The sequence below is a fragment of the Rutidosis leptorrhynchoides genome, chromosome 1, assembly GCF_046630445.1.
Source record: "Rutidosis leptorrhynchoides isolate AG116_Rl617_1_P2 chromosome 1, CSIRO_AGI_Rlap_v1, whole genome shotgun sequence".
In the NCBI taxonomy this organism is placed as follows: Eukaryota; Viridiplantae; Streptophyta; class Magnoliopsida; order Asterales; family Asteraceae; genus Rutidosis; species Rutidosis leptorrhynchoides.
In genome coordinates, this window is record NC_092333.1 from 715289761 (window position 1) to 715315646 (window position 25886).

The following is a 25886-nucleotide window of genomic DNA, read 5'->3' on the forward strand; positions in this document are numbered from 1 at the left end:
TAAATTGTTTCAAGATAGTCAAATATAATGAAAGTAGAAGTCCAATAAGCCTATGGTCCAATGATATAAATAAGTTGTTTCTACTAGTCAAATATCAGTAAGCCCATAACTTATTAAGCCCAACAAAACCCTTAAACTTGACTAGCCCACTAACAATTCATTTACTCCACAACTTAAATCTAAATTAATGAGCCAGCTCAAAATAGAATTCCTTTCATTATTTACGCTTGTTTATCGAAAAGTAAAGACTTCGTAACAATTTTACGACCCAGTTAATCTAACCAAATTCGTACAATAATTAGTAATTAGGGTGTTCATCGGTTTAGCTTTCGATTTTTAGGTTTATTCGGTTCAATTACCTCGTTATTTTTACTTTAAATGTAAAACCGAACCGAAACCGATCGATACCAAAAGAATAGTGATATTTACAAAATCATTTTTTGATAGATCCACGTAAGTTTACTAAAATACCCTTTAATGATGTTTTATATTAATTTATTTGAGGGTATTTTAAGAAGATAGTATTAAAATAGTGATGCATCTATTAAAAATGGGATATGATTCTCACACACTACATTTTGGTCCATGTACACCTAATTACCTAATCTACCCTTGATTATATTTATAATAATAATAATATAAGTTCAACTTTCTAGGGACATAACTGTCAACCTATGAGACAAAAGTGTATAGAGATCAAAAAGTGGTGTGTGAGAATCATTTCCCATTAAAAATATATTTAGAAATTAAAAATAGTGGTGATATATGTAATTTATAAATTTATGAGGGGAAAATATAAAATTGGCTCAAAAATAAAAATATATTTGAATTTGAAATTCGGTGATAAAAGGCAAAAACCGAATTAGAAATCGCTTAGGTTTCTGTTAAAACCCAATTTAATTTAATCCGTCATCACCAAATAAATATTAGGGCTCAGACGTTAAGCAGAACCCCAATTCGTACTAACACCTTCAGCCCTCGTTCGCATTACACCAGAGGAATCGAGTTGCGTAAAACAACTGAAGTAATAATTAGACCTCTTGATTCTGAAACCTAGAACGATTCACAAGTAGCAGGGTTTGATTCGCTGGTGACTAAAGAAGTTTACACTCGATTTAAGTGTAAGTTCATAATCACTCTATATGTTTTATTAATTTAATCCTTCATCACCAAATATTAGGGCTCAGACGTTAAGCAGAACCCCAATTCGTGCCAACATCTTCAGCCTTCGTTCGCATTACACCAGAGGAATCGAGTTGCGTAAAACAACTGAAGTAATAATTAGACCTCTTGATTCTGAAACCTAGAACGATTCACAAGTAGCAGGGTTTGATTCGCTGGTGACTAAGATCATAATCACTCTATATGTTTTATTAATTGATCATTTGATATTTATGTTATGATGATTTGATTGCTGATTTTTATATGAGAATTCGAATTTTCTGATAATTTGATTGTAATGTTTTGATTTTGTAGATTAACTTTATGTTTATGAAACTTCATAATCACTCTAATTGGTATTAGTAATTGGTGGTTGTTATTGATAAAGTTGTTACTGTTTCTTTTATATACGCTTGATTGATGGTGTGTACCTCGTTTCGTTTGTGATCTTTGGCTTATGCCTTGCACAGATTTCATCATCACCACATGGAACAAGCAAGCCCCATCGTATCTGACACTGCCATCGTTCGTTGTTGCAACAACGTTTACAAAAGAAGAAAAGTAAAAGAGGCAAAATCTCGCCACAATCACAATCCCCTGGAGAATACCGATATCCAAAACCCTACGAAAAAGATGGAAACTTCAGGTGAGAAATTTATATACAAGTATGTTTTTGTGTTTAAAGTTTGTGGCTTTATCATACTAAATAAATGTGAAACGTGATATGAAGTAAAGTGGGTATTATATATGAACTGTTTGATTTGTTGAAACAGCTCGGGTATCCAAAACGGGAAGGTTAGCTTAATTAATTATTAATCTCTTTCGAAATACACACACATACAATATCTTGCCTTTTTCTTTTTTTTCTGATCATATTATATCTTCCCTTTTTCTTTATATAATTAAAAAAAAAACATATGGTGGTGAAAAAGGTATGTATGTATATGCACTGACCACTACGATGTTGTTGCAACAGTAGCCAGCCCAGTGTGAATGTGTAATGCTTCTTAAGCAGCACCTCTACTTTATTCACCACCGCCCTTGTAGTATTCAATTCAATAGATTCGTGAATTCAAAAAATAAAACCAATTTTCTAACGTATTGCATTGCATTGCATTGCATTGCGTTGCAGGGGGGTTTTCTATTTATCATCATCATAAAAAACAAAAAAACCCAACCCGTGCTATATCGATGACAATTACAGGTGGTGATGAGTTGCCGGTTGACATCGTATACAACATCCTGTCTAGAATGCCTATAAAATCTTTGGCTCGTTTTCAATGTGTAAGCAAGGTATGGTGCAAGTATATTAACGATCCGTACTTTGAAATCATCATGCATAATGCCAAACGAGCTGATATGAAAGATGATCCCACGATGCTCATGATATTCGAGTTAGATCGATATCCGTATGCGTATGCATCTGCATCTGCATCACTCACTATGTTGGTAACTAAAGAAGAAGAAGAAGAAAAATCTGGTGCAACTAGTCATGAAGAGGTGGTGATCACAACAAAAAAGAATCCACGAACACCACCGTATATGGAGTTTGTCTGTAAAGACTGGGGTTGTAGATATTTAGTAGAAGGAGAAATAATTCTAGGTTCCTGCAAGGGTCTGATATTTTCATCACAAGACAACAACGTTGACGATGGCACCACCGTTTTACTTGTGATCAATCCTTTAAAGAAAGTATGTTATAAGCTGCCACCCATCAAAATTTGGTCATGTAATATATCAGTGTTTGAAGAACGCGAGTCAAGTGGGCTTGGTTATGATGCTTCTACCAATACTTACAAAATGGTGTGTGTTGTGCTTCGAAATCAACAAAAGAAGATTGGGTCGTATCATCGTCATGATGATGTGGTGAAGGAGGATTTATGCACCATGGTACATGATGTTGTATTGGGTGCCACCGCCAACTCATCATTATCATCATGGCGGGAGATACCTGCAGTTCCAGCGTATCCCATAAGTGGTGAAGCTGTATTTGCTAATGGATGTTTGCACTGGTTGGTTAGTCATTCACTTAAATATTGGCCGCTTGATGCTCTAAGGAAAGTAATATGTTTTGACATGACGAAAGAGGAATTTGGGTTGATAGATCCTCCTGCTTATAATACACGTATTCATAATAGATGTACGGAGCGTTTGGTTGATCTAGATGGTCAAGTTGGAGTTGTGTATGATGATGATATCAGCACGAGGCACACGTCCTCCATAGAGGTGTGGTTATTGAATCATAAAACAAAATGTTGGGTCCTCCATTGCCGGTTGGATAAAAAACCGCCTCTTCGTCATGATACGTTTATAAAGGTTATAGGCTACTGGAATAAGGATGCATGCGACTTATTAATAACAGATGGTTGTCGGAAACGCTTGTACATTTACCGCTTAAAACAGGGCGTTTTGCATGAAATCAACTTTAATTATTGGGGTTATTCAATTACAACAGATATTCGACTGTATCAAGCTACGTTTTCTTCGATCCTCCGCCGTTCAATCAACATATGATCGCTTATCTACCAAGTAGAAAACTATATTATGCAAATAATTTATAGAGTAAACTTTATTATTTATCACCAAAACTTGTGATGTTTGTTTTGAATGGTTGTCATTATGTTTTGTTAAATTAAATAAAGAGATGTGCAAGCTAGCAGCATACTTCTTGATGATAGATATGAAGTGCGATTAGGGAGTCTAAGTGAAGTTTGTATCCAAGAAGGGGACAACCCATTCGAGTCGGTTCACCAGGTTGCTCAGATTACCTCAGTAAGTATTCGAAACAAAAAACCTAACTATACTTCTTTTTATATTATTATTATTTTTCTTGTATAAGAATCATAAAAAGTGTCTTTAAGTGCCAGACAAATGTTGTTTTGATGGTTAAGGTATTGTTCTACATCAAGATCTATACTTGTAAATGTTTTGTTTTTATAACCAATGCAACTTTTTCTGTTTAAAAAAAAAAAAAAAAAAAAAAAAATACTTCCTATTAGCTAGAGTAAGATTATACCGGATACTCAACGCAAAAAGCTTAAACAAGGAAACTGAATTTTAATCTTTAGAATCCGAATTTGGATAAAGTTGGATTGTGTGGTTTTGGGTCCATATATATATATATATATATATATATATATATATATATATATATATATATATATATATATATATATATATATATATATATATATATATTGGTAGGATCAAGGGGGAAGTAACCAATCGGGGAAGCGGGGGGAAGCAAAAATTTTTTTTTTTCGTTTTTTGAAAAAACTTTGTTCACGAACATTATAGATTGGATGAAAATATGAACATTTAATAAAGACACTTTGTAATAAAGACACTTTGTGATAAATATTTTTATTCATCACGAAGTGTCTTTTTTAAATGTTCATATTTTCGTGTGATCTTGATGCCTGAAAAAAAATTCCAAAAAAAAACGAAGAAAAAAAAATTTAACTCCCCCCGCTTCCCCCCGATTGGTTACTTCCCCATTGATCTTGCCCCTATATATATATATATATATATATATATATATATATATATATATATATATATATATACACACATATATATGTGCATATATATGTACATATATATGTGCATATATATAATATATATATATATATATATATATATATATATATATATATATATATATGCATATATATACATATATACCTATATATATACATATACACATATATAGGTACATATATATACATAGGATCAAGAGGGAAGTAACAAATCGGGGGGGAAGCGGGGGGAAGCAAATTTTTTTTCTTTTTCGTTTTTTGAAAAAACTTTGTTCACGAACATTATAGATTGGATGAAAATAAGAACATTTAGAAAAGACACTTCGTGATGAATGTTATTATTTTGGCGGAAAAACGCTCGAAGAAGTAATATATAACAATTATCGTGTTTTTCGAGCATATGTTGAGGTTTTAGACATTAGGGTTTAGATATTAGGGTTTATAGGGTTTAGATATTAGGGTTTATAGGGTTTAGATATTAGGGTTTAGAAATTTAGGGTTTAGGGTTTAGATTTAGTGTTTAGATTTAGGATTTAGATTGAGTTTTTAACACGAACGGTTTAGAGATTAGGGTTTAGGGTTTGGTGTTTTGGGTTTATGGACTAAACTCTAAATCGGGCTAAATTTTACTTCACAAAACATGAAGAAAAAAAACGTTAACATTCTTCACGAACATATTATCTTGAATGTTATTTTTGTCGATCGTTTTCCCGCCAAAATAATAACATTCATCACGAAGTGTCTTTTCTAAATGTTCTTATTTTCATCAAATCTATAATGTTCGTGAACAAAGTTTTTTCAAAAAACGAAAAGAAAAAAAAATTATGCTTCCCCCCGATTGGTTACTTCCCCATTGATCCTGCCCCTATATATATATATATATATATATATATATATATATATATATATATATATATATATATATATATATATATATATATATATATATATATATTGCTGTGGTGCATTGGTTATTCAAATTATGAACATTTGTTAGGTAAATCTCATCTTTTAAATTCAAAGGGGTTTTAACTGGAAAGTCTCTTCTTGATTTCATCATGCAGGACTTCCGAACAAGGTGCTTCTGGTGTAACCACTGCAACGTGTGCATATATATATATATATATATATATATATATATATATATATATATATATGATAACTTGTGTTTGCTTATAATTATGGTTTGGACATACTTATACTTGCAACTGAACTCAAAAAATAATAAGGATCGATGGAGTGGAGTCACGGTGTTGATTATAAGTCACCGGCTTTGTTGTCTTCTTAGATCGTTTTCACCGTAGTCTCTCTACTAAAGGTCATTTGCTTCATCTCTTATACGTTATATATTTATATTCACTGATTCTATTTTGGATATATGTTATGTTATTTATTTTTATTATTTTTCTTTCTAATTTTAGTAGTGTCCACGCTTGCGTAACATGTTTGACCCAAAATTTAGTTTCGGATTTATGAAATTATAAAGAATTATGAATTCTGATGATATGAATGATAGTAGCTTATTATATGACACGCAGGATTATGAAGTCAGATAAGTTAGACCTGTTTTAGACATGCTTGTATTACTGTGAGCTAGTAGTGACACTTAAGTTAATGAAAAATATCAGTTTAGTGTTAATATTCATATAACATCCGAATCATCTTTTTCCTGTTTATACAATTCCGAAGTTATAAGCCGATTTATTCTATTTGAGTACAGTCTATAAGTAAATTAGGATTCTTCTCGAATCGGCTATCCAAGTCACAAAGGAAGATGTTGAGAAGATCATTGATTGAGAGAAGAGTGCACCACAGCAGGTTGAAATTCCATTTAAGCCCACTCATGTTCTCTTGCAGGTATCTATTTTTTGGTTTCAATCTCACATGCACTATAAACACATGCATTTCATGATTTTTTAGTGAAGTTGTGTTGTAATGTTTCTTTATTGTTTAGGATTTTACTGGTGTACCCTGTTGCTGTTGGTAGGCATTTTGTTATACCTTTCGTTAGTGAATTATTATGGGCAAATGACCCGAAAAGGTAACCTATATTGTCAAATTTGACAATCAAGGTAACCTCCAATTCGCTAATGCCCGTAAAGGATTTTAATTTTAAAAACTTCGGAGAAAAGGTAACATCGTCAAATTCATTAATCATCGTCAGTCAAAATGACACAATTGGTCCCTGAAGTTTGTTAAAAGATTGCACAAAAAGTCCTTTTCATTATCTTCATCATCATCTGCAAAACCATCTTCAAAACCCATAACCATCTTCAAAACCAATGCATCTTCAAAACCCATAAATATTAAATCACTGTAATGTGCCAAATATTAATTGCTGTAAATGTGCCAAATATGAATTGCAACTAAGTGAATATCACAAACGCTAGATATGTTCAACACGCATCCATGTAAAAATTCTCATCTTTTTATAATTTCTTCTTTAAATTAAACCCAGATAGCATAGTTTTGACCGGTAATACTTCTTTTTCGACAACGAATCCGAAGTTCACAACACCGACACCGGTTAAAATTAGGTTTGAAAAGTCGATGAAGGAAGAACACGATCTCAATCTCTGTGAATTTGAACCTGTTAATCTGTTATGAATGATCACGAACATTAGGTTTTGTATGAGGATCGTGTTTATGAGCTGAATTTGTGTCGAAGATCATCTATGAAGATGAAGATCTGAAGAGGACTTTTAGTGCAATTTTTTAACAAACTTCAGGGACCAATTGTGTATTTTTGACTAACGATCGTTAATGAATTTGACGAAGATTACCCCAATTCTTAAAATTTTTGAACACGTAATCCTTTTATTGTGCAAAAATAAAATTGAAATCCTTTTTGGGCTTAGGCAAATTGGGGTTACCTTAATTGTCAAATTGGGTAATTTAGTTTACCTTTTTTGGCCATTTGACCAATTATTATTTATGTTATGACTTTACTATTTAAAACAAGTTAATGCATACGGACTATGAGCATTATGCTAATTTTTATTATATCCGTGCTTTGTTGGAATGCAATACATTCTGAGTTTTTCTCTTTTTGAAATTGTGGTGCAGGAGGATCTTGTGGATTCAAGTTGATGTTGCTAGATCTGAAAATGCTGTGAAAGCTAATATGGATTGGAACTTAATTTTCAGAGAAACAATGAGAGATTTGTGTTTCTAATATTGTTCGTCAGGTATATGACTTTATTATCGTGAATCATAATTGCTCATCAGGAAATGTCATTACATTGTATATTTTAACTTATCAGGTTTTAGCATCTATCTATTATATTTTAACTCAACCTGCTTCTAAAAAAATATTATCGGCCAACTCGACCTGCTTCTAAATCTAACTGAACAAAAGTATCCATTTTGACCTGAACCTGATTTTATCTTTACCTAGCCAGATATATAACCTACCCTTTTTGCCATCTATGGTTGTGAACGTCACTTACTTCTCACTGTTGTGCTATGCATATAGTGAATGTGTATACGACCTTCTATCTATCTGGGAACCGAAACTTTGAGGGGCGTATTCATGCATTGATAAGAGCAAACTATCTTGCATCCCCTCCTTTGGTTGTACTAAATAATAAATGTGTTTGCCAAAGCTATGTTGTTTGTTATAAAACTAATTACCTTTTTCTATTAAAATGACTTAGAAGGTTTTATACATTGGAATACACTTTGAATGTCTTCCTACTTGTTTGACCCACTTAGTTAAATCCTTCAGCTAAACCCATCTTACATTATTATGATTAAGCTTAACCCAATTTGCCCCATTTATAGGTAAATGGTTCAAAACTGCTTCATCCATCAAATGCCGGTTATCTAATGTTATGTTATACGTAGCAACTTATAACCTGTAAATGTGATTGGTGCAGGATGTTGTACTTATAAATCCATCAGCGAAGGAAATCCCATCTGGAATGATCTAATGGGTTAAACGGGTGAAAAATCGTCCATTTGCTCATATATCAGAAAACCATCTAATTATTTACTTGCTAAGTAGATTATTTAATTTTGTAGTCATACTTGTTGGTCTAAATATTATAAATAATCTAGTATTATGTAAAATAAGTGTTTTGGATCAACCTAACCTGACACAAGTAAGCCTTATAAAAAAGTGCATGTTTTGACTGTTTACCCAAGCTGTGGGACCTCCCGTTTTCAGGATACAATTGTGTTGGCTGGAGCAGAGTATGGAAGTGGAAGTTCAAGGGATTGGGCTGCCAAGGGTCCTATGTTATTGGTATGTTGGGATATTTACTATTATACCCTTTAACCTTTTTTTGCTTAACATTTTTTCTGATGGTTATAATAATAGTAATATACCACAGGGGGTTAAAGCGGTTATTGCAAAAAGTTTTGAGAGGATCCATCGCAGTAACTTGGTAGGTATGGGAATTATACCCCTTTGTTTTAAAGCCGGTGAAGATGCGGATACACTACAGTTAACTGGTCATGAACGATATACCATTGACCTTCCAACCAACATCAGTGAGATTCGACCCGGCCAGGATGTCACCGTCAAAACCGATACTGGAAAATCTTTCACGTGTGTCGCCCGATTTGACACTGAGGTACGTCCCCTCTTCATCAAGTATATAAAGGTAATGGTCAAGTGTCTTTAATGTTGCCAAGTATATATCCATGATATATACTTCATATACTTTGTCTCACCATATGCCTATAACCTTCGATATATATTTTGCTTTAAACAGGTGGAATTGGAGTATTTCGATCATGGCGGCATTCTTCCATATGTTATCAGACAACTATCAGCACAAAAATGATGTCGGTTTCGGAGAGCTTTATTAAATTGTACAATTTGAGCAATAGAAAAATAAACTGTTTTTCCTCCATGTGTATGATTTTTACATCAAGGGTATGAAATTTTCAGATTAGTCTTTTTCGGATCAAAACGTGTAAGTTGGCAGGGACACGCTAACCCTGTGTGCCGTAGCACCCACCAATCCCACCCCGAAAGAGACCTGTGCCGGCAAAGTACCTCCTCCCAGGTACCACAGTGACGGCAAGGCGATTTTTACCCCAGCTAGCTAGACCCCCGAAACACTTCACAAATTTCCCCCCGGAGGGAGAAATAATTCCATGCGGGGCGCCCAGACTGAGAATCGAACTTGCGCCTTTCTTCGGATCAAAGCTTCCCCCACTGTGGGCCCAGGGATCAAAGGCATCGGGTACCACTGAGCTATAAGCTCGTTGGTCAGATTAGTCTTTTTGCAGACGTCCAATTAGGTCTGCAATTGTGGCAGCCATTTTTTTTTTTTTTTTTTTTTGTAATAATACTCTAATCCTGCTACTGATGTCAGGCTGATATTTCCCTCAGTTATGTAGATGTGTATCTGAACCTCTGTTGATACGAGGAAATACGAGATGATATTTCGTAATTTTTCGTTGAGCTTAGATTGTGCAGTCTCCGTGATATATTGAAGTTCTGTAATATAACGCCCACTAAATCAACTTTATTAGCTTCATTATAATTATGTCGCATACTTACCATGGATCTAGATGTTGGAAAGATCTCGTATTCCGCTAGATATAAGGTTCTAGTATCGACAACAGACGAAATAACGATTAATATTGGAAAATTAATAGTTTTTTTGTTTAAAGGGTCTGGCATAGTAATTACAGAGAAAGAGAGAGTGTTTTCCTGATAATGGGGAGAATATCATTTACCCGGTGTGTTCGTTGATTTAATTGAATTGAATGTTTGCAGATACCGTCAATCAAATGTTTATTTCAGTCATGAATGTTTTTCAAAGTGATTTAGGTTCCAGTGAGTGATTAAGTGGTAGTGATTAAGTGGTAGGTTATTGTGTTTTTTGAAAGGGATTGGGTATTCTGGTAAGTCAACAATTGAATTTAAGGAGAGAGATAATTGTTGAGTGATCACTTAATTCAATGAATGATATTGAAAGTTGGTTCGTAATCTAATGATCACTTCTCCTCTATTTAAACTTTTTTGAAAATACTTTATTATTATATATTGATATTGATATTGATATAGAAGATAGATAGATATAGATTTGTGTGGATATTGTTAACTACAATCTTTAGGGTTGTGTTATACACAATGGTTATATATTAAATTTTGATATGGTGGTTTTTGATTTGTACAACACATTAAACCGTATTAACCACAACTCAAAGAACTTTAACAAATTTCCTTATATATTAATCAATTAATTGAAGAGTTAATGACTCGTATAAATGATTTCCATCATATCTTTTCCATCAATAATTCTATTCTTACATACACATTATACACATTTCAACTTGTTTTTCATAAATTAACAGACATTTTCTCTCTCTCTTTTTCTTTTATTTTTTCAGATCTAGAGTTTGGATCATTTTGGCCGCCGCTGCTTGCTCTCCTTCGTCTTCTCCATCGCTGCTGCTTCACCTTCATCTCGCTGGTTTGCATCTTCAGGGTTTGAGGCCCTCTCCGGCCACCGGTATCTGGCCGGTGGTTCGTTTTTCTTTCGTCCTTTTTTGATTTCTGGTTATATGTGGGTTTACGATGGTTTCCTCATCCACGCCGCCGTTCTGATGACTGGTTGTTGGGTTTTCTCGGTTTACTTGCTTGTAGCCGGTTTTCTTCCTTTCTCCGTTATATTTCCGGCAGCCTCGTTCCTTCTCTTTGCGTTTTCTGGTGGGTGAGTCGCCGGTGTTCTTGCGTCTGTAGCGGCCGGTAGTTGTACAATCCCGTTGGTGGTAACCAACGCTTGCAACGTTCGTATGATGGCTTTCCTACACCTCCGCTTCTTGTGTATTCACTGCCGGTTAGTTGGCTTGCCACCCTGTTGGTGGTAGCTGCTCGCTGCTGTTTGGGTCGGGCGGAGGTGGCGATCGACGTGCTTATTTCTCCGGATGATTGTTCTCGTTGTCGTGGGTTTGTCCAGTATCCTTTCCTTTCCGGTGCGTCTTCGGGTATATGCCATGCGACGATCTCCCTGTTGGAGATCTGGTTTTAGATCTAGAGTTTGTTCCCGTTTTTTTGCAGGTTTGGATCACTTCGTGACGGTTCCTGAAGCTTGGTTGCTGTTGGTAATGTTCTGGTTGATGCGGTGGCGGTCGGCGTTCTCCCGAAGGTCATCGTCGTTATTTTTCTTTATTTTTAGTGCAATCGGTCGTTAGATTTCCTTTGTTTGGCATGTTGTAGACTTGTTTGTTTCCTAAGCGAAGTGCGTTTTCTACCCTATTGCTGGGACCGTTTGCTTTAGGTCTCGATTTTTAGTCGTTTGTTTTTGCCTAGGTTTAGATTTCTTATTGTATCGGTTGTACTTGTTGATCTTCGGATCCGTTATATATTATTACGTTTTTTTAGCCCAAAAAAAAAAAATCAACATGGACTATCATGATAGCAATTAAGTAGAACATAGGGTGGTCCTAACCTTGATTGACAATTGGTTATGAACTAGTGTAGACCGGCCCGCGCGATGCGGCGGGGGATTTCGGCCGGCGTATTCATATTTAAAGCAGTTTTATTTACAGAAGGGAAAATGGTCCATGTGTTATGCGTCGTTGTTGGTGTCGTCGTATTTAGTGTTTTTTAAAATCTGTCCGGTTCGAACGTAGTTAGTTTCATTTTGTTGATAAAATTATTTCGAGCCTAACGGTGCTGGCGACAAAATATAACTCGCGGCGAACAGGAAGATACAGGCTGTCGTTGTGTTTAGCGTTTTTTAAAAAGTGTCCGTTTCGAACGTAGGTAGTATCTTTTTGTTCGTAAAATTATTTCGAGTCTGACGGCGTTGTCGGAAAAATTTAACTCGCGGCGAGCGGGAAGATACGAGTTGTCGTTGTGTTTAGCGTTTTTGAAAAAGTTTCCGTTTCGAACACAGTTAGTTTCGTTTTGTTCATAAAATATTTCGGGTTTAACGGTGTGGTCGGTGAAATTTAACTCGGAGCGAGGAGGAAGATACGGGCTGTCGAAGTGGTTGGGTGGAGTTTTTATTTTAATTGAAAGAATTAACGGTTTAACCCCCTGAAGTTTAGTGTAATTTTTGTAAGTTGGTTCTAGTTGAGGGGGGAAAATGCAAAATCCTAGTGTGAAAAGGGGTACTTACTGTTTTCGTTTTTTGCTTGAGGAAACGACCAAAAACCTCATGGTTTTTAGTATATACAGTGTTATTGTGACTCGTTCATTACTTCTTATTACTAGTTAAATAATAATATCGATAAAAATGCAGGAAATGCACAAACTTGTAGGGTGGATACTGGGTTTTGAAATTTTTGTACTTATAAAATTTTCTTTTTTAAGATTGGTATTTGTTACATTATATATTATTAAACCATAATTTTCATTTGTATTTGTGTAGATTTTGTCAACTATAATCACTAAGGTTGTTGTTAACACGTTTTATGTATTATATACATCAGTTATATATTAAATTTATTATGGAGGTTCTTTATTTTTATAACACATTAAAGCAAAGCGTGTTAACAACCATAAGAACTTTAGCAAAATCGTATTTATATTAATCATATTGTTAAAGGATTAATTACTTCGTTGGTCCTTGTAGATATATTATAACTACTGATTGGTCCTTTGAAATTTTCAATTATTTCGATAGTCCTTTATTTTTAAACTTATTGACTATTATGTTAATAGTCCTTTATTTAAAAATTTATTGTTGACTATATTATTATTATTATTATTATTACTCCTACATACTAAAAGCCAACCCAGAATTTGTAGTTTTAGTTACTTTTAAATGTCGTTTTGAGTTTGCATTCACACTATATATATATATATATATATATATATATATATATATATATATATATATATATATATATATATATATATATATATATATATATATATATGTATGTATATATATATATGTATATATATATATCTCTCCTAAAAGCCAACCCAGAATTTGTAGTTTTAGTTACTTTTGAATGTCGTTTTGAGTTTGCATTCACACTACTATATATAATATATATATCTCTCCTAAAAGCCAACCCAGAATTTGTAGTTTTAGTTACTTTTGAATGTCGTTTTGAGTTTGCATTCACACTACTACTATATATATATATATATATATATATATATATATATATATATATATATATATATATATATATATATATATATATATATATATATATATATATATATATATATATATATATATATATATATATATATATATATATAGTAGTGTGAATGCAAACTCAAAACGACATTCAAAAGTAACTAAAACTACAAATTCTGGGTTGGCTTTACTCCTACATACTAAAAGCCAACCCAGCATTTGTAGTTTTAGTTACTTTTGAATGTCGTTTTGAGTTTGCATCCACACTACTATATATATATATATATATATATATATATATATATATATATATATATATATAGTAGTGTGAATGCAAACTCAAAACGACATTCAAAAGTAACTAAAACTACAAATTCTGGGTTGGCTTTACTCCTACATACTAAAAGCCAACCCAGCATTTGTAGTTTTAGTTACTTTTGAATGTCGTTTTGAGTTTGCATTCACACTACTATATATATATATATATATATATATATATATATATATATATATATATATATATATATATATACTCCTACATACTAAAAGCCAACCCAGCATTTGTAGTTTTAGTTACTTTTGAATGTCGTTTTGAGTTTGCATCCACACTACTATATATATATATATATATATATATATATATATATATATATATATATATATATATATATATATACCTCCTACATACTAAAAGCCAACCCAGAATTTGTAGTTTTAGTTACTTTTGAATGTCGTTTTAAGTTTACATTCACATTACAACCGGTCTCTCAAGTTTCACTCAATTTACACAACGACCCCTCAAGTTTACACTTTTTCAGGGTAGAAATTGTAAATACATAATTTTATTAAAATAAAAGAAACTAATTCCACCCGAATTTTTAACGGGCCCTATCTTCTCGTTCGGTGCGGGTTAAATTTTTCCGAGACCACCGTTCAACTTGAAAAAATCTAACGAACCTAACGGGACTAACTATACGCGAAACGGACATCGTTAAAAAAACACTAAATATTTCGGGTTATATTTCATACATATACATACACGTACAACACACAACCCAACCTATTAGATATATTAGGTACCGAACAACATATATTCAAATTCGGCCGCGCGTTGAATACAACCGCAACAACACACGGTCGAATTTTTTTCTGGTTGTCTTTTATTTAAAATCTTGTTGATAGATGGTTCATTTAATAAATTATAAACATTTACTTCCTCAGTTCCAAATCTATTGTCCTCAGATAAAAAATACATAGTTTAAGAAAATATACCTGACACATGTATTTTTCTGTTAACTTTTCAGTTTTACCCTTTACTTTTTATATATATTTTTTTATGTATAAAATAATGGCACAAAAGAAATTTATCACATTATTCTTTTTCACTTATGAAAGTGGACAATTAATTTGAGACATTAAGGAATACTGGACAATAGATATGGGACAGAGAGTATTAGATTAAGGGATTATCTAAGTTAGTAAGTTACACGTTTTTAGTTAAAGGACTGTCAAAATAATTTAAAACATTAAATGATCGAATCAGTAATCTTGATACACTTATAAGGGCCAACTATATAATTTAGTAATCTTGATACACTTATATTAATGTTCTTTAGAGTTTTCACTATATAATTAAGAATTTTTCTAAGTATACATAAATTAATAATAAATTAATAGTACATGACATAAATTTTTTTAGTAAGTGAGTCGTTAAATTATCACGAAAGCATTAATGGTATAAGCTCTAAGTTGGATCCGAGTCATAGTTGGCGCAGGGTCAAATCGAGTGGAGGTTTTCTCAAGAATTCTGTTGTGGTTAATAATGGTGTATGCCCTAAGCACTAGGTTTATTCCAAATCACACCGGATACCCAATGTGGAGATGATGTTAAAAAAAAAAAATTCTAACGTGTGTGTGGGTGACAAATAAGAGTATTCGTGAGACGACCTGTCCTAATTCATAAGGACGAATACAATAACATATGAATTCATCACGAGGTATTTAACCTCTATATGATACATTTTACAAACATTGCATTCGATTTTAAAAGACAGCCTTTCATTACATCGAAAGTTAACAGGTATCATACCATTTCATAATATATCCAAACTATAGATGACTTAATCTGTCATTTACTTAATAATGATCTTTATTGAACTCAACGACTTGAATGCAACATCTTTTGAAATATGTCATGAATGACTCCAAGTAATATCTTTAAAATGAGCTAATGCACAGCGGAAGATTTCCTTAATACCTAAGAATAAACATGCTTAAAAGTGTCAACCAAAAGGTTGGTGAGTTCATTAGTTTATCATAAACGATCATTTCCATTATTTTAATAGACCACACGCGAAAGGACCCGTTCATATACATTATAAACGATTCACAATAGTTGATTACATCGCGAGGTATTTTGACCTCTATATGATACATTTTACAAACATTGCATTCGTTTTTAAAAGACAAACTTTCTTTACAACGAAAGTTGACGGAATGCACACCATTTCATAATACATCCAACTATAATTGACATAATAATAATCTTGATGAACTCAATGACTCAAATGCAACGTCTTTCAAAATATGCCATGAATGACTCCAAGTAATATCCTTAAAATGAGCTAATGCACAGCGGAAGATTTCTTTAATACCTGAGAATAAACATGCTTTAAAGTGTCAACCAAAAGGTTGGTGAGTTCATAGGTTTATCATAATAATCATTTCAATATATTAATAGACCACAAGATTTCTGTTTATAAATATATGTACACTCGCAAGTGTATAAAAGTATTCTATAAGTTGTAGGCACCCGGTAACAAGCCTTAACGTTCATGTTTTACCCTCTGAAGTACACCAGATCAGGTGTGTTTAAAATAACCTCGAAGTACTAAAGCATCCCATAGTCAGGATGGGGTTTGTCAGGCCCAATAGATCTATCTTTAGGATTCGCGCCTACCGTACATAGACAAGTAGTTTAATGTTACCAAGCTAAGGGTATATTTCTGGTTTAAACCCACATAGAATTAGTTTTAGTACTTGTGCCTATTTCGTAAAACATTTATAAAACAGCGCATGTATTCTCAGCCCAAAATATATATTGCAAAAGCAATTAAAAAGGGAGCAAATGAAACTCACCATACTGTATTTCGTAGTAAAAATACATATAACGTCATTTAACAAGTGCAAGGTTGGCCTCGGATTCACGAACCTATATTAATTATATATATTTATATGTTGGTCAATATTTGTCTAACAATTTTTGGTCAAGTCATAGTGTACCACAATCCTAATGCTCGAGACTAATATGCAAAAGTCAACTTGACCCAAAATGACTTCTAAAATTTATACGTATTTATTATATAACTTAGCTATGGTCGTTTTATATATTTAAATATATTTATTAGATTTTATAATAATAAAAGTCATTTATTAATAAAAATTTATATTAACGTTTATATATGATAAAATATACTTTTATATATCTTAAGTAGTAAAATTTATAAAGTTCACTTAATATCGTAAAACTATAGTGGTAAGTATTATTAATGTAATTATATTACGCGTGGTGAAAAATATCTTTGTATCCCCTATTTATTTGATAAAATAATATTGATCATAATAATAATAAGTAAAAGTTATATTATTTTGTAATAATAATTATTATTATTCTATAAAAAAAATAACAATATTTATATTTACTAAAAATGTTATTATGATAAAATGATAATACTAACATAATAGTAATAATGATATTTTATAATAACAATGATATTTCTATTAAAATAATAACGACGATAATAATAATAATCATTTTAACAATAATACTAAAATTCAGTTGACTATAACTTCAAATCCTTTCATCGAAACCATTCGATATCTAAATGAAAAGTTCTTAATTTTTCGCTAGCTTTCCAATGACATGCATATCATATACCCTATCTCAGTAGCATATGTATCTAATTCAGGATTCAACAAACCTATCTAAGGACAATATCGAATGTACAAGCATGCAGAATCCTATATACTCGAGCACTAGTCAGGGATACACTATTGATATATAAAAGTTAAGTTATGAGTGCTCACGTATCAATATTGAGATTCAATATTGCAGAAAAGTACGTAGACGCAACGGAGATGATAAAAACTAGATTGACCTCACGAGCATACCCATGAACCATACCCATCACCTCCATAGCTATAACCCATAATTTCCTTAGCTTCGACTCATTCAAAAAACTATTTTGAAATCACTCGGACATCACTCCGTCGTAATATTTTATGTATACTAATAATATCTTGAAATAATATAGAGCAATATATATATATATATATATATATATATATATATATATATATATATATATATATATATATATATATATATATATATATATATATATATATATATATATATATGTAAATCGATTGATAGAGTTTAGAGAAACATATTTTCAAGTTTCTATGAAATAATTAAACCTATTGAATTCTATTTATAATAGATTTTTGAATTATTAAAGTGAATTATTAAAGTATGAATTATTAAAGTGAATTATTAAAGTATGAATTATTAAAGTGAATTATTAAAGTATGAATTATTAAAGTGAATTATTAAAGTATGAATTATTAAAGTGAATTATTAAAGTTAAAGTAAAGGTAAAGTAAAGTAAAGGTAAAGTATAGTAAAAATATAAAAACTATGTATGTATAATACGTGTATAAATATATATAATATTAATTTAAATCGTTATATATATTTAATGAAATAAAATATAAATATCGTTATATTTATTATACTGGTTAAGTAATGAGTTGTCAAAAGTGATTCTAGATATTTATAAAAGTTATATACGTTTTAATAATAAAGTTCTTTTTAAACTGAAAACGTTTTTGTACGTTTGAAAATAGATTAATAGAATATTATGGAAACCAATTCTCCAATAGCTTTTGTCTAACTTTCGTAAATGACACTTTTTATTTTTATTTATAAATAGCTTTACAAATTATTCCGAATATCGTTAAGAGGAATAGATTTCTCAAATCATAGTGGACCTCTCAACAGAGACTTGTAATCATAATTCAATGTTTCTGATAATTCAATCATTTAATATATTTTTTTTTTAATTTCGTCGATAATCATATTGAAACAAATACATTCATATAAAGCATTATACTTTTAAATACTTTGTTGACATTTTCAATTTATAACATATACACATATACATACATATTCATATATGTTCATTTAATGGTTCGTGAATCATTAGAATTTGGTCGAGGTTTAAATGAATGTATAAACATAGTTTAAAATCCTTGAGATTTAACTTAACAAACATTACTTATCGTGTTAGAATAATATAAAGATAAAGTTTAAATTTAGTCAAAAATTTTCGGGTCGTCACAGTACCTACCCGTTAAAGAAATTTCGTCCCCGAAATTTGATAGAGGTCGTTATGGCTAACAATGAGAATGTTATTATGACGATTATGAAGTTTTATCATGTCTAAGAAGTATGGATAAAATAATTCGATTACTCAAAGCGTATGAGGGAAGTTATCGTAAATGAAGGAAATAAGATTATAGTGATTCGTCATATCTTTTGACGTCATCACAATTGATCTCCGAATTTAAAGAAAATCTTTGTAATCTATGTTGGATTTGATGCTTCGGTGATTAAGGAGATTATGATTCTCTTCGAATTAATACGATAATCCATCTTGATTTCTCTGTCGGGTATTTCACTATAAATCCACCTCCTTCGTTTCCTTACAACTTACACCTTCTATTCTTTCTCCCTCAACTCATATTTTAAAGTATTTGTCAATATGCTTCATCCAGTACTGATTCTCGATATACTCCTCACTTTCATATCTGTCATTCTTCTTTTTCATCTGCCTCCGGAAGAATCTATTTACTTCTACTATATTCTCGGTTTTATAGTGTTTTTAGTTCTTCTGTGTCTTTATATTGCTATATGCATCGATATATACGGTTTATAATTTTTGGGTGGTTGTTGGGATTTATATCTTCCCTTATATTTCAAAGACACTGCTTTTGTCTTCTATAATCATTGACATCCAAGTTAATGCTCCCTTCTATTTGCTGCGATTTATACTCCAATTTCTATTTTGGAGTTTTGTCCTTTCGTTTCTTCTTCTTGCGATTAAGCAACGTTTGTAATGGTCTAGTATTCGCAGATATGAATTTCAAAATGAACATAGTTAATGTTCTAAGAAGGAAATGGTAATGGCACGATCTTGATTTGTTAATTTACCAGAATACCCTGAAAAGATCGAATCATCAAGAAAATATATTCTTGATATTTTTAGAGATTAAATAGAATACAAGAGTCGTGTAACATGGAACATGATGACGGCATGGTCTGTGAATCATCATGTCCCATTAGAAACTCAGCATGACTTACTGTAATATAATCACGTTGATCAAGTGTCATTATATTATACTAACTCATGCTTCAGTTCCCAACATTACTTCAAAACATTCATAATTTAAACTCGAAAGTTTATAGAATATAGAAACTAATAGTTTCTTATATGATGTAACACTGATAGCGCAAAGAGATAAATGACTTCAGATAAGATTAGTTGTGAAAATATCTTCAGAAATATCGCGGATATTTATAATGAAAGATATGATAATATCTTAGAATTTCTAATATTGATGGATGATGATGAAGATTTGTCTGTAAAGGTTTAGAATAAAGAGTAAGGTATTCGTTAATGACTTTAGCAGGCACTGAATCATTTGAATTCTTTGAAGGCAGATTTAGTCTTTGTGATTTGTCCACAGCCTCCTTCATAGTCTGTTCAATCCGTTTTCCAGTTCCAAACCTTCTCTTTTTCTCAGCTTTACCACCTTACTATTCTTTGTCATTAAACTTTTTACTGTTAAGATCGTTTACAGTTTTTGATGCTTCGTCAGCATTTCAAGAACTAGTTTGCAGTTCAGAATATTTTTCAGAACTTCACATTCAAAGTATGTAAGTCCAGGAGATAGACGTTTTACGTACACATATAACTGTTGGCGTAGACATGCTGCGAGATTTCAAAATACTGGTTACTGTTTTTTGATGATTCGTATGACAATTCTCGTTACAAGATGCGAATGAGTAAATGATGTGATTTCAATAAATATAATGATTTTTTGAAAAGTCAAAGATAATTGAAGTTGTTGGTAAGTTTATTACTAAGGTGGCGAGATATGAAAGGTCCCCAGTAACGATGACGAAAGGGCAACGTATCTATCGAGGTTATAATAAGACTAGTCCGACTGAAAAGTCGAAGTTGACTTGCTGGAGCTGTGACAAAACTGTCTACTTTGAAAAGGAATTGAAAAGTCATTTTAGCTAATAAATGCCAAAGGGTCTGACACGGATACGCGTCGAACTATGACTTTGGCTTCGAGAGCTTTTTAGGTACATAAATGTGGGTAACATGTGATTGGATCATCATCTCGATTGTTCATTGTTTGAAGTGTCTTCGAAAACTTCGGAAAGTTTGAACACAGTTTGTAATCGTTAATATACATATGATGTCCTAACACGGTTTTGAAGTCAAAGTATAGCTTTGAAAGATGTAGGAATCTAAGAGTGATGTCTTCTGTTAAATCATGACTTGGATTTTGATTTGTCAAAATCAGAATGCGTAATCAAATTTGGGTGAGAATGGTTGTTTTGATTTCTATATAAGAATGTATATTGTTATGAGATTTTGAGAGTATAGTTGATGATTTGCTTAATCAGATTCGAAAAATGTAATATATTAATTGTGAATTTATATATCTCTCGGGTATTACCTACCCGTTAAAAAAAAAATTCACAATAAATATTTTGTACAACATAATTTTATTACAGTCTTTATGAAAATATATATGTGCATATTTTCTTCAGATGTAACATAGATTTAATGAGTTAATATTAAATTAAACTCATTTGATTTACGGTTGAAACTAGAACTGAATAATCCCTAAAGACTTTAGAAATTACATAACTTTTACGGAGTATTTATTCAATAAAATTGAAATTATGAATTAATACTTCGTTATTTGTTGGTGTTTGTAACCCTTGCACCATATTCTCTAAAGCCACTACTCGAGCGCGAAGCTCGTTGACTTCTTCTATTACATCGGGGTGATTATCGGTTCGGACGAGCGGATAAATAAAATCTAGAATTTGATGTAGTATATAATCGTGACGAGATACTCTGAAAATGAGAGAGAAAATGGTGTTTCAGACCGGTTCGCTGGTAAGTGCTTCAGGTTCATCGCCAAGAGGGCAATGTGGTGGATGGAAGGGATCACCTTCTTCTTGTCTCCAATTATTGAGGAGGCAACGAACCTATCCCCAATTCATTCATAATAGATGATGGCTAATTGGTTGATCCATTCCGGTCACACTGCTTTTGGAGCTTGAGTGGGATTCCATATCGGAATTCGAGGGACTTGAACTAATGACGAATTCCATTTTGTTCGATTGAATATAGAATTTTTCGATATGAAATGATTTTTCGGCTATCGGGTGGTATTCTAATTACATAGAATATCTATATATATAGCGCAAAAGATTTCGTAGATTACGGAGGAAATTACGGGATATGTCAGGCAAAGTTTACAGTAACAGATACGCTAAGATATGGATTAGCAGATACGCTAAGATATGAATTTTGTCTATACACTATTCATGCAATCAATGCAGTAAGACGTGTCTAGACTAAGAATGATAAGCAGGCAATTTCTGACAAAAATGATAAGCAAAACTTTTGACATGCAGACACGGTCGAAGTCCAGGCTCATTAATGCATCCTAACGACTATCAGTCAGACACACTAATGCAGACCTGGTTCGCTAAGACCACCGCTCTGATACCAACTGAAAGGACCCGTTCATATACATTATAAACGATTCACAATAGTTGATTACATCGCGAGGTATTTTGACCTCTATATGATACATTTTACAAACATTGCATTCGTTTTTAAAAGACAAACTTTCTTTACAACTAAAGTTGACGGAATGCACACCATTTCATAATACATCCAACTATAATTGACATAATAATAATCTTGATGAACTCAATGACTCGAATGCAACGTCTTTCAAAATATGCCATGAATGACTCCAAGTAATATCCTTAAAATGAGCTAATGCACAGCGGAAGATTTCTTTAATACCTGAGAATAAACATGCTTTAAAGTGTCAACCAAAAGGTTGGTGAGTTCATAGGTTTATCATAATAATCATTTCAATATATTAATAGACCACAAGATTTCCGTTTATAAATATATGTACACTCGCAAGTGTATAAAAGTATTCTATAAGTTGTAGGCACCCGGTAACAAGCCTTAACGTTTATGTTTTACCCTCTGAAGTACACCAGATCAGGTGTGTTTAAAATAACCTCGAAGTACTAAAGCATCCCATAGTCAGGATGGGGTTTGTCAGGCACAATAGATCTATCTTTAGGATTCGCGCCTACCGTACATAGACAAGTAGTTTAATGTTACCAAGCTAAGGGTATATTTCTGGTTTAAACCCACATAGAATTAGTTTTAGTACTTGTGCCTATTTCGTAAAACATTTATAAAACAGCGCATGTATTCTCAGCCCAAAATATATATTGCAAAAGCAATTAAAAAGGGAGCAAATGAAACTCACCATACTGTATTTCGTAGTAAAAATACATATAACGTCATTTAACAAGTGCAAGGTTGGCCTCGGATTCACGAACCTATATTAATTATATATATTTATATGTTGGTCAATATTTGTCTAACAATTTTTGGTCAAGTCATAGTGTACCACAATCCTAATGCTCGAGACTAATATGCAAAAGTCAACTTGACCCAAAATGACTTCTAAAATTTATACGTGTTTATTATATAACTTAGCTATGGTCGTTTTATATATTTAAATATATTTATTAGATTTTATAATAATAAAAGTCATTTATTAATAGAAATTTATATTAACGTTTATATATGATAAAATATACTTTTATATATCTTAAGTAGTAAAATTTATAAAGTTCACTTAATATCGTAAAACTATAGTGGTAAGTATTATTAATGTAATTATATTACGCGTGGTGAAAAATATCTTTGTATCCCCTATTTATTTGATAAAATAATATTGATCATAATAATAATAAGTAAAAGTTGTATTATTTTGTAATAATAATTATTATTATTCTATAAAAAAATAACAATATTTATATTTACTAAAAATGTTATTATGATAAAATGATAATACTAACATAATAGTAATAATGATATTTTATAATAACAATGATATTTCTATTAAAATAATAACGACGATAGTAATAATAATCATTTTAACAATAATACTAAAATTCAGTTGACTATAACTTCAAATCCGTTCATCGAAACCATTTGATATCTAAATGAAAAGTTCTTAATTTTTCGCTAGCTTTCCAATGACATGCATATCATATACCCTATCTCAGTAGCATATGTATCTAATTCAGGATTCAACAAACCTATCTAAGGACAATATCGAATGTACAAGCATGCAGAATCCTATATACTCGAGCACTAGTCAGGGATACACTATTGATATATAAAAGTTAAGTTATGAGTGCTCACGTATCAATATTGAGATTCAATATTGCAGGAAAGTACGTAGACGCAACGGAGATGATAAAAACTAGATTGACCTCACGAGCATACCCATGAACCATACCCATCACCTCCATAGCTATAACCCATAATTTCCTTAGCTTCGACTCATTCAAAAAACTATTTTGAAATCACTCGGACATCACTCCGTCGTAATATTTTATGTATACTAATAATATCTTGAAATAATATAGAGCAAATATATATATATATATATATATATATATATATATATATATATATATATATATATGTAAATCGATTGAGAGAGTTTAGAGAAATATATTTTCAAGTTTCTATTAAATAATGAAAACTATTGAATTCTATTTATAATAGATTTTTGAATTATTAAAGTGAATTATTAAAGTATGAATTATTAAAGTGAATTATTAAAGTATGAATTATTAAAGTGAATTATTAAAGTATGAATTATTAAAGTGAATTATTAAAGTATGAATTATTAAAGTGAATTATTAAAGTGAATTATTAAAGTGAATTATTAAAGTATGAATTATTAAAGTGAATTATTAAAGTTAAAGTAAAGGTAAAGTAAAGTAAAGTAAAGGTAAAGTTAAAGTATAGTAAAAATATAAAAACTATGTATGTATAATACGTGTATAAATATATATAATATTAATTTAAATCGTTATATATATTTAATGAAATAAAATATAAATATCGTTATATTTATTATACTGGTTAAGTAATGAGTTGTCAAAAGTGATTCTAGATATTTATAAAAGTTATATACATTTTAATAATGAAGTTCTTTTTAAACTGAAAACGTTTTTGTACGTTTGAAAATAGATTAATAGAATATTATGGAAACCAATTCTCCAATAGCTTTTGTCTAACTTTCGTAAATGACACTTTTTATTTTTATTTATAAATAGCTTTACAAATTATTCCGAATATCGTTAAGAGGAATAGATTTCTCAAATCATAGTGGACCTCTCAACAGAGACTTGTAATCATAATTCAATGTTTCTGATAATTCAATCATTTAATATATATATTTTTTAATTTTGTCGATAATCATATTGAAACAAATACATTCATATAAAGCATTATACTTTTAAATACTTTGTTGACATTTTCAATTTATAACATATACACATATACATACATATTCATATATGTTCATTTAATGGTTCGTGAATCATTAGAATTTGGTCGAGGTTTAAATGAATGTATAAACATAGTTTAAAATCCTTGAGATTTAACTTAACAAACATTACTTATCGTGTCAGAATAATATAAAGATAAAGTTTAAATTTAGTCAAAAATTTCCGGGTCGTCACAACACGATTTTCAATTCCATTTCTCATAAATATACATCCCATACATAGAGATAAAAATCATTCATATGGTGAACACCTGATAACCGACATTAACAAGATGCATATAGAATATCCCCATCATTCCGGGACATCCTTCGGACATGATAATTTCGAAGTACTAAAGCATCC

General features: G+C 31.3%; 2 protein-coding genes across 9 annotated transcripts; both read left to right on the plus strand.

Annotated features, from left to right (window-relative positions):
- Positions 1–905: 905 nt before the first annotated feature.
- LOC139886240 (F-box protein At2g23160-like) lies at positions 906–5857 on the plus strand. 3 transcript variants are annotated; one of them, XM_071869985.1, is made up of 5 exons: positions 906–1121; positions 1632–1807; positions 2294–3690; positions 3804–3933; positions 5765–5857. In XM_071869985.1, exons 2-3 carry the CDS (start codon positions 1648–1650, stop codon positions 3673–3675), a joined length of 1542 nt encoding a protein of 513 aa, XP_071726086.1. In that variant the 5' UTR covers positions 906–1121; positions 1632–1647; the 3' UTR covers positions 3676–3690; positions 3804–3933; positions 5765–5857. The 3 variants fall into 3 exon arrangements, with proteins under 3 accessions (XP_071726086.1, XP_071726085.1, XP_071726087.1); XM_071869984.1 differs by having other exon boundaries at positions 2294–3933; XM_071869986.1 differs by having other exon boundaries at positions 2366–3933.
- Positions 5858–5888: 31 nt separating this feature from the next.
- LOC139886241 (aconitate hydratase, cytoplasmic) lies at positions 5889–9603 on the plus strand. Of its 6 annotated transcripts, XR_011772346.1 has the most exons (8): positions 5889–6018; positions 6421–6557; positions 6655–6741; positions 7767–7888; positions 8579–8644; positions 8869–8946; positions 9035–9277; positions 9419–9603. XR_011772346.1 is itself a non-coding variant. In XM_071869991.1 (7 exons), the coding sequence occupies exons 5-7, from the start codon at positions 8938–8940 to the stop codon at positions 9488–9490; spliced, it is 324 nt and encodes a 107-aa protein (XP_071726092.1). In that variant the 5' UTR covers positions 5889–6018; positions 6421–6557; positions 6655–6741; positions 7767–7888; positions 8869–8937; the 3' UTR covers positions 9491–9603. The 6 variants fall into 6 exon arrangements, 5 of the variants coding, with proteins under 5 accessions (XP_071726092.1, XP_071726093.1, XP_071726090.1 ...); XM_071869991.1 differs by lacking the exon at positions 8579–8644; XM_071869992.1 differs by lacking the exon at positions 8579–8644 and having other exon boundaries at positions 6655–6683.
- The last annotated feature ends 16283 nt before the right edge of the window (positions 9604–25886 follow it).

Coding starts and splice junctions, on each gene's coding strand:
- LOC139886240 (XM_071869984.1), top strand. CDS start 1,648: ATGGAACAAGCAAGCCCCATCGTATCTGACACTGCCATCGTTCGTTGT. Junction 1,808..2,293: donor GAAAAAGATGGAAACTTCAG/GTGAGAAATTTA, acceptor ATTGCGTTGCAG/GGGGGTTTTCTATTTATCAT.
- LOC139886241 (XM_071869991.1), top strand. Junction 9,278..9,418: donor TCGCCCGATTTGACACTGAG/GTACGTCCCCTC, acceptor TGCTTTAAACAG/GTGGAATTGGAGTATTTCGA.